The sequence below is a fragment of the Leucoraja erinacea genome, chromosome 14, assembly GCF_028641065.1.
Source record: "Leucoraja erinacea ecotype New England chromosome 14, Leri_hhj_1, whole genome shotgun sequence".
NCBI lineage: Eukaryota > Metazoa > Chordata > Chondrichthyes > Rajiformes > Rajidae > Leucoraja > Leucoraja erinaceus.
The window spans coordinates 51,972,171-51,981,698 of record NC_073390.1 but is presented as its reverse complement, the minus strand read 5'-3'; the positions used below and the strand labels follow the sequence as shown (position 1 = coordinate 51,981,698).

General features: G+C 44.4%; 1 protein-coding gene across 1 annotated transcript in view; it reads left to right on the top strand.

The window, feature by feature from the left end:
• The first annotated feature begins 6,238 nt into the window (after positions 1 to 6,238).
• The window catches only part of pxylp1 (2-phosphoxylose phosphatase 1), a 142,085-nt gene continuing 138,795 nt past the window's right edge, over positions 6,239 to 9,528 (top strand). The window contains 2 exon segments of the mRNA XM_055646416.1: positions 6,239 to 6,373; positions 6,567 to 6,678. Of these exon segments, the coding sequence (XP_055502391.1) occupies positions 6,348 to 6,373; positions 6,567 to 6,678 (138 nt within the window). The 5' untranslated portion in view covers positions 6,239 to 6,347.

Below are 9,528 nucleotides of genomic sequence, written 5' to 3'. Positions count from 1 at the left end.
CCTCGTCCCTCCTTTTTCTCCCTCTGCGCTGAGGCGATCGATCCAGGCCAGAGATGCCGCCCTCCAGTCCAGCGGACATCCGTGGTGATATCACCACCGCCGAAAGCCGGAACGCCGTCTCCGCTCCGAGACGGCCCGCCACAGCATCAGCTCCGGGCCGCCGCCCCCGCTCCAGGCCGCTGCCCCAGCTCCAGGCCGCCGCCCCAGCAAGTCGGGCCACCGCTGCCTCAGCCCCGAAGACGACCAGCCTCTCGTTGGTGAGTCCTGGCTGGCTCTGCCTCCGGAGCCTCAGGGTCAGTCGCAGGTTGGAGGCCGCCAGCTCCGCCAATAGGCCTCAGCGCAGACGGAGGCAGAGAAAGGGGGATACGACAAAAAAAAGTCGCATTCCCCTGAAGGAAGAGACAGAGAACATGTTTCACACCCCTCCTCCTCCCCCCTCTCACACAACCCAACAAACTAAAACTTAACCAAGACAAGCCAAAAAAAACAACAGAAAAAAGTAAAGACAGACGGACTGCAGGCGAGCCGCAGCTGTTAACAGCGCCGACACTTCCGGACTACTGACTTGGCGCAGGTTTTATACATCATTCGGGCCATGACAGAAGATTTTCTTTGCTACGAAGAGTTACTCGCTTTGGGCACTCTTACGGGTGGAACACGAAGAATAGATTTCTTCAACAACTTTCAAGATAAATGTGGTGAAGTTGGACTAGATTTGGTTAATTTAGTGAGTGTATGTACAGACGGTGCACCTTCCATGACAGGAAAACGTGAAGGGTTTATTGCACAGATAGAAAATGGTATTATCAGATCCAGATGCTCTCATTTCTTTTCACTGTATCTTACGTCAGCAAAGTCTCTGAGCTGAATCTACTATTTTAAGAACACTTTGCAACAAGTTATAAGTATTGTTAACTATAGTCGTGCAAATGCAACACGGTATCATCAGTTTCGTAATATGCTACAGTTGGACGATGTGACATTCAGTGTGGATTTGCCATATCATTGTAAAATGCGTTGGCTATCGCAAGGACAGGTGTTAGCTAAATGGTTATCTTTGTGAGAATAGATAGTTAAATTTCATGATCAGAACCAGCAATGTGTATTATTGAAAGAAGATTTCTATACATTGCATTCCTGTGTGATATCATGTCAAAGCAAAATGACTTGAATGTTTCTTTGCAAGGTAAAACTAAATCTCTATATATGATATGTGGCAAAAAAATCCAAGCATTTCGAAAAAAGCTATCTTTTTTCAAAACTCTTCTTCTTCAAAATGAAATTTCGAATGAACGTTATCCCCAGTTAGCGAAGGTCATTGATGAGCAGGAGGATTCATGCGAATCATTTGAGGAGTAGGCAGCTGTTATAGACTTATTAATTAAAGAATATAATGAAAGGTTCACTGACTTTGAGAATCATGACATCACACTCAAATTAGCATTTCAACTCACCTAGTTGATGTCTCCAGGCTCCTAAAGAACTACAAAAGGAATTGATTGAGCTCTCAGAAGGTGACATTTTAAAGTCCTTATTTGACGTTAAGAATGATCCGATTGAAATATGGAAAAATGCAATAGAATACCCACGTCTTCGGCAACACACACGAGAAATGCTTTCTTGCTTTTCAGCCACTTATTGCTGCAAATCTACATTCTCCTTCCTAACCCAAATCAAGACACCCTTAAAGTCACAAATGACAGATACCCATCTAGAAGATCAGCTGAAACTGCGTACCTCCATGTTGCAACTAAATATTCAAATGCTTTCCCATAAAAAGCAGTCACAACAAAGTCATTAACTTTAGGCAAGGCAAGGCAAGGCAACTTTATTTATATAGCACATTTTATACACGAGGCAGACTCAAAGTGCTTCACATAAAAACATGTCATACAATAAAATGAAATAAAATGAAATAAAATAGAATTAAAAGAAAAGAAAAGCAAAATTAAAAATGCATTATAAAAAGTGCAAAAGTTAAAAGTGCAATGTAGTTAAGATTTAGCTGAAAACTAAAGTAAACATAAAAGTTTTCAGTCTTGTTTTAAAAGTGGTCAAAGTTGAGGCAAGTCTTAAATCTTCAGGAAGTTTATTCCAGCTATTTGTTGCATAGTAACTAAATCCTGCTTTCCCATGTTTTGTATTTACTCTGGGAATCACTAACAGATTGGTTTCAGAAGATCTTAGCGCTCTAGAAGGCTTATATAGTGGAAGCATGTCAGTGATATACTTTGGTCCTAAACCATGTAGTGATTTATAGGTGAGCAGCAGGATTTTAAAATCAATTCTCTGACATACAGGGAGCCAATATAAGGATTTAACAATTGGTGTAATGTGTTCAAATTTTTTGGTCTTTATTAGAACTCTAGCAACAGCGTTCTGAACAAGCTGTAGCTGCCTGACACTGCAAGGAGACCGTTACAATAATCTAGCCTGCTAGTAATAAAGGCATGTACAAGTTTTTCTAGGTCTTGAGCTGACATGAGTCCTCTTAATCTTGCTACGTTTTTGAGGTGATAGTAGGCCGATTTTGTTACTGATTTGATGTGACTGTCGAAATTTAAATCCGAATCCATAATGACCCCAAGATTTCTGGCTTTGTTTGAAGTTTTCAGGGTCAGCGAGTGTAGGTGTTGGGTTACTCTAAGCCTTTCTTTTTTAGCACCAAAAACAATTATCTCCGTTTTGTCCTTATTTAGTTGGAGAAAATGTTTTAGATTGAGTTAACTTTAGAATTAACAACATTTTTTTTCATTTTCTTGAAGTTAGTACATAGTACAGGTAGTTACAAAATAATGTACATTTTGAAGTATATCTAATTGAAATTTCTTGGATGCGGCCTTATTAGCTATCAGCTAACAATGTGGCATTCCAACATGAAAAGGTTCCCCATCCCTGGTTTTGTCCATTTACACTATTATTCTTTGTTTGTTTTTGTGTTTATGTTTGTATGTATGTATATATGCACATGTGTGTATGTATGTATATATGCACATGTGTGTATGTATGTATATATGCACATGTGTGTATGTATGTATATATATTATATATATTTATATACACTGAGCTTTTTTAATTCTATTATATGCAGAATACTATGTGTACTTTGCAGAGTACTATATTCTGGTGTCCTGCTGCAAGTCAGAATTTAATTGTGTAGGAAGGAACTGCAGATGCTGGTTCACATGGAAGATAGACACAAAATGCTGGAGTAACTCAGCGGGATAGGCTACATCTCTGGAGCGAAGGAAAGGGTGACGTTTCATTAGGGTTTGGGTTAGTGTTAGGGTTCCTTCTGTCCAAAGAATTTCATTGTTCTGTTTGGGACAATTGACAATCTAACACTCTTGACTCTTGATACCTTTCGCGAATTCCAACTCTTGGTAAATTGAGTGCAGATCACTTGCATTTCCTGCAGGACTTTCCACAAGTGTTACTGAAAGAAGAGGTGCCTGGGTTCTATACTCGTTTTAAATACAAATGCTGACAATTCATTCTGATGAAGGGTCTTGGACCTGAAATGTTAACTCTATTCCTTTCTCCACAGATGCTGACAGACTCCAGAGTAATTCCAGCACTTTTTGTTTTATTTGCCATCAGTCTATATGGTGGTTGGGATGTGCAGGAAGGAACTGCAGATGCTGGCTTGACACCAAAGATAGACACAAAGTGCTGGAGTAATTCAGCGCGTCAGGCAGCATCTCTGGAGAAAAGGAATGGGTGATATTTCGGGTCAAGACCATTCTTGTTGGAATGAATAGCTGTGCCTCACAAGAGAATGAAACCATTACCCCAGTAGATTCATTACATTGAAGAGGAAAATGGAGAGTAACAGATCCACAGGAACACTTGCCCAGAGATGAATCGAGGACCAGTGGACATTGGTTCAAGGTGAACGGGAAAGATTTAATCGGAATCTGAGGGGTAGCTTTTTCACACAAAGAGTGGTGGGTGTATGGAACAAGCTGTCAGTTGAAGCAGGAACTATCCCAACATTTAAGAAGCAGTTAGACAGGTACATGGATAGGACAGGTTTGGAGGGATATGGACCAAGCGCAGGCAGGTGGGACATGTTGGCTGGTGTGGGCAAGTTGGGCCGAAGGGCCAGTTTCTACACTGCAAGGAAGCTGTTAGTCAGTCCCCTGGTGACAGACACAGAAAGCTGGAGTAACTCAGCGGGTCGGGCAGCATCTCTGCAGAAAATGGAAGAGGTGACGATTTGGGTGGAGACCTTTCTTCGGACTGAGTGTCACAGGAGAGAGGAACGGAAGTTATAGACGGTATTTAGGACAAATGAATGTAAGATATGCAGAAAGCAACAATAATCAAGAAAGTGCGGAGCCCACAATGGTCCATTGTTGGCTGTGGGATATGTGATAACGAGTTAATACAAACAATGGAACTCAACAGAGCAACAGTAAAACTAGTACGACAAGTAGGGTGGGGGAGGGATGGAGAGAGAGGGGATGCAAGGATTAGTTGATGTTATTATATTGTATTTCATTTATTTGTCCTGTGTACAGTTATATACCTCTCGTTCCCCCTGACTCTCATTCTGAAGAAAGGTCCCGACCCAAAACATCACCTATTACTTTTCTTCAGAGATGCTGCCTGACCCGCTGAGTTACTCCAGCTTTCTGTGTCTATCTTCGGTTTTAAACCGGCATCTGCAGTTCCTTCTTACACATTATGTCCTCTGGCCATGTGTGTTTTGGCATCTCTTGGCTTGAGCTGTGTGGTGCAAAGATCCTATAGCGGAGCTAATAACCCATTATCTGTTATCTGCACTTTATCAGTTTATTTATTCAAGTGTGTATATAAGTAATTTTATTGGCCAAGTATTCACATACAAGGAATTTGCCTTGGTGCTCCGCCCACAAGTAACAACATGACATACAGTGACCGTTTCGAATGACTCAGAAAACACTAAACATTAATAATAATAAAACATTAATGATAAAACACCATTGATCAAGCATGTGAACCAACAAAATACCAGATGAAAGGGAGGCTACAGATTTTTGGCTGTTGAGTAGAGCAACTACTCGTGGATAAAAATTGTTTTTATGTCTGGCTGTGGCAGCTTTGACAGTCCGGAGTCGCCTTCCAGAGGGAAGTGATTCAAAGAGTTTGTGGCCAGGGTGAGAGGGGTCAGAGATGATCTTGCCCGCTCGCTTCCTGGCACTTGCAGTGTACAGTTCGTCAATGGAGGGAAGGTTGCAGCCAATATATCTATACAATGGTATATGGACACACTGATCTGTTCTGTAGTCAATGCCTACTATGTTCTGTTGTACTGAAGCAAAGCAAGGATTTCATTGTCCTATCAGGTTTATACTCTCTAGAATTTAGGAGATTGAGAGGGGATCTTATAGAAACTTTCAACATTCTTAAGGGATGGACAGGCTAGATGCAGGAAGATTGTTCCCGATGTTGGGGAAGTCCAGGACAAGGGGTCACAGCTTAAGGATAAGGGGGAAATCCTTTAAAACCGAGATGAGAAGAACTTTAGTTCAACAAAGAAACTGACAGAGAGTGGTGAATCTCTGGAACTCTCTGCCACAGAGGGTAGTCGAGGCCACAGTTCATTGGCTATATTTAAGAGGGAGTTAGATGTGGCCCTTGTGGCTAAGGGGATCAGGGGGTATGGAGAGAAGGCAGGTACAGGATACTGAGTTGGATGATCAACCATGATCATATTGAATGGCGGTGCAGGCTCGAAGGGCCGAATGGCCTACTCCTGCACCTAATTTCTATGTTTCTATGTTTCTATCAGGGACACATGACAAGAAACATAGAAACATAGACAATAGGATCAGGAGTAGGCCTTCGAGCCTGCACCGCCATTCAATATGATCATGGCTGATCAGCCAACTCAGTATCCCGTACCTGCCTTCTCTCCATACCCTCTGATCCCCTTTGCCACACGGGCCACATCTAACTCCCTCTTAAATATAGCCAATGAACTGGCCTCAACTACCCTCTGTGGCAGAGAGTTCCAGAGATTCACCACTCTTCACCACAGCCATTCAACCAGAAGTGGTTAAGAAGTCTGAAGAAGGGTTTCAGCCTGAAACGTTGCCTATTTCCTTCGCTCCATAGATGCTGCTGCACCCGCTGAGTCTCTCCAGCGTTTTTTGTGTACACATGACAATAAACTCTGTTGAATGTTGAATCTTGTGTCTTGCCTGGAGGTGCCGGCCGCCCCCTTCTACACCGGCAGGTGGCAGCCGGTTGCACTTTGCTCCAAAACAAATACTTTTCCCAGAAGCTGGCAGTAAAGGAAGGGAGGGAGAGAGGGAGCCGGATGATAAAAGGGACTCCAAACGGAATCGAGAGAGGGGAGCATGCGAGTTGGTGGGTGCACAGATAGGTGAGTGAGTTTGTTTGGGAGTTGGATTTGCTTTGCATTGTTTGCCTGTGTGCTTGAGATTTCACACATTTTCTCTCTCTCTATCTCCCTTTCTCTCGTTCTCTTTCTCTTTCGCTCTCTGCTGCCTCTCACTCCAGAGTCTCCGGGGGTTGCGAGACGGGACACTAGCAGTAACAGCTTCTTCCCCACCCAGCCCCAAACCGACCGACCGACCGACCAGCTGTCAAAGGGAAGCAACAAAGAGTTGGAGGCGTGCGAACCTCACCCACACTCCAGAAGCGCACACGCACACACACAGCAACAAGGTAAGCAAGCACTCGGGTGGCTCTGTAAGTATTTCCAAGCAAGGGAAGCTAGCTACTCCGCGCTGAGCAGTCCCGGGGCTGAATAGAGAGAGAGAGTTGGTTCTACATTTGGTAGTGAAATTTGGACCGAAACTAAGAATGTCATCGGTGTTTAAGAAGGAACTGCAGATGCTGGAATATCGAAGGTACACACAAAAATGCTGGAGAAACTCAGCGGGTGCAGCAGCATCTATGGAGCGAAGGAAATAGGCAACGTTTCGTCCCGAAACGTTGCCTATTTCCTTCGCTCCATAGATGCTGCCGCACCCGCTGAGTTTCTCCAGCATTTTTGTGTACCTTCACTTTTAAGTACAATAGATAGAGCAAAGGCTGCAAAATATAGTTCACAGCATTGTAGTGTACCAGTTCTAGAGACAAAGTCCATTGTCTATTATAGCACAGAGGTGAATCAGTCAGCAGCCCATTTCAGACAGAGGTGAATCAGCCAGTTGCCTATTTCCTTCGCTCCATAGATGCTGCTGCCAGCACCGCCATTCAATGTGATCATGGCTGATCATCCCCAATCAGTACCCCGTTCCTGCCTTCTCCCCATATCCCCTGACTCCGTTATTTTTAAGAGCCCTATCTAGTTATCTCTTGAAAGCATCCCTAGAACCTGCCTCCACCGCCCTCTGAGGCAGAGAATTCCACAGACTCACAACTCTCTTGTGTGAAAAAAACGTTTCTTCCTCTCTGTTCTAAAGGGCTTACTCCTTATTCTTAAACTGTGGCCCCTGGTTCTGGACTCCCTCAACATCGGGAACATGTTTCCTGCCTCTAGCGTTCCTCCAGCATTTGTTTTGTGTACCAAAGAATGTCATCAGTTTCACTCCAAGTTTAGAGCTGGTCTTCGCCCTGCAGCCACGAATGCCAATCCCTCGGCAAGCTAAGGTGGATCTGAGGATTGTTGTCAACCTCTACCCTGCAACAAAGGCCAGAAGAAGCCAGTCTGAAGAAGGGTCTCGACCCGAAACGTCAGCTCATTCCTTCTCTCCAGGGATGCTGCCTGTCCCGCTGAGTTACTCCAGCATTTTGTGTTTATCTTCGGCAGAAGCTTAAAAACCCACACACTCCATCTGTGCAAAGACGGTGGGTAATTGGGGCTGAGGGGGGGGGGGGGGGGGGGGGGGGGGGGCAATGACAGATTTTCATTAATTCCCACAGATCTCTGTTAAATAATTCGACACATTGGCAGTTTGCCAGGTGCTACCATATGCTGCTTTTTTCCCCCCCACTTCCAATCTGTTGTAAAAATATTATAATTATTGATGGTGTGATTATAGATGATGATGGTTATGGGTTTAGGATTTTTGTCGGGTGTAGGAAGGAACTGCAGATGCAGGTTTACACCGAAAATAAATACAGAATGCTGGAATAACTCAACGGGACAGGCAGCATGTCTGGAGAGCAGGAATGGGTGACGTTTCGGGTCGAGACCCTTCTTCATTCTTTGTCGGATGCTTCCTCTGTGACCACATTTGTGTACAAAACGTTTCATGGGTCAAGTGGTATGTAATAGTTCCCAGGACTGTTGACGATTATCGACGCACATTGGTATCGAAGACAAACCCTGAGTATCTCACAACAAAAAGCATTTAAGATAGACATAGACACAGAATGCTGGAGTAACTCAGTGGGACAGGCAGTGTCTCTGGAGAGCAGGAATGGGTGATGTTTCGTGTCAAGGCACTTCTTCTGAACCAGCATCTGCAGCTCCTTCCAGAACAAAAGGCATTTGGCGTGGCAGTTCTGAAGAAAGGTCCTGACCTGATACGTCGCTTGCACTTTGTCTACAGTTGGGTATGAACATTGACTTCTCTCACTTCAAGTAACCCTTGTTTTCCCTCTCTCTCCATCCCTCCCCCATCCCAGTTCTCTGACCAGAATGACTGCCCCCCAGATTGCATTAGACAATAGACAATAGGTGCAGGAGTAGGCCATTTGGCCCTTCGAGCCAGCACCGCCATTCAATGTGATCATGGCTGATCATTCCCAATCAGCACCCTGTTCCTGCCTTCTCCCCATATCCCCTGACTCCGTTATTTTTAAGAGCCCTATCTAGCTCTCTCTTGAAAGCATCCCGAAAACCTGCCTCCACCGCCCTCTGAGGCAGAGAATTCCACACTCACAACTCTCTGTGTGAAAAAGCCTTTCTTCCTCTCTGTTCCAAATGGCTTACTACTTATTCTTAAACTCTGTGGCCCCTGGTTCTGGACTCCCCCAACATTGGGAACATGTTTCCTGCCTCTAGCGTGTCCAAACCCTTAACAATCTTATATGTTTCAATGAGATACCCTCTCATCCTTCTAAACTCCATTGTATCCCTGATTGGTTTATTTTACATTTTCCTTGATCTACATCACATTTGATCTCTTACACTTCCTCATCTCTGTAACTCCCTCTCCCCCGGCCCTCAGCCTGAAGAAGGGGTCTCGACCTGAAACGCCGCCCATTCTTTCTCTCCAGAGATGCTGCCTGTCCCGCTGAGTTACTGCGACTTTTTTGTGTCTATCTTCGGAGTAAAGTTCCTTTTCGCCACACCCGTATTCTCCAGAGTTGCTGCCCGGACCTGCTTAGTTACTCCAGCGTTTAAGAAGGAACTGCAGATGCTGGAAAATCGAAGGTAGACAAAAGTGCTGGAGAAACTCAGCGGGTGCAGCAGCATCTATGGAGCGAAGGAAATAGGCAACGTTTCGGGACGAAACGTTGCCTATTTCCTTCGCTCCATAGATGCTGCTGCACCCGCTGAGTTTCCCCAGCATTTTTGTCTACCTTAGTTACTCCAGCACTCTGTGTCCTTTGTGTAAAGCA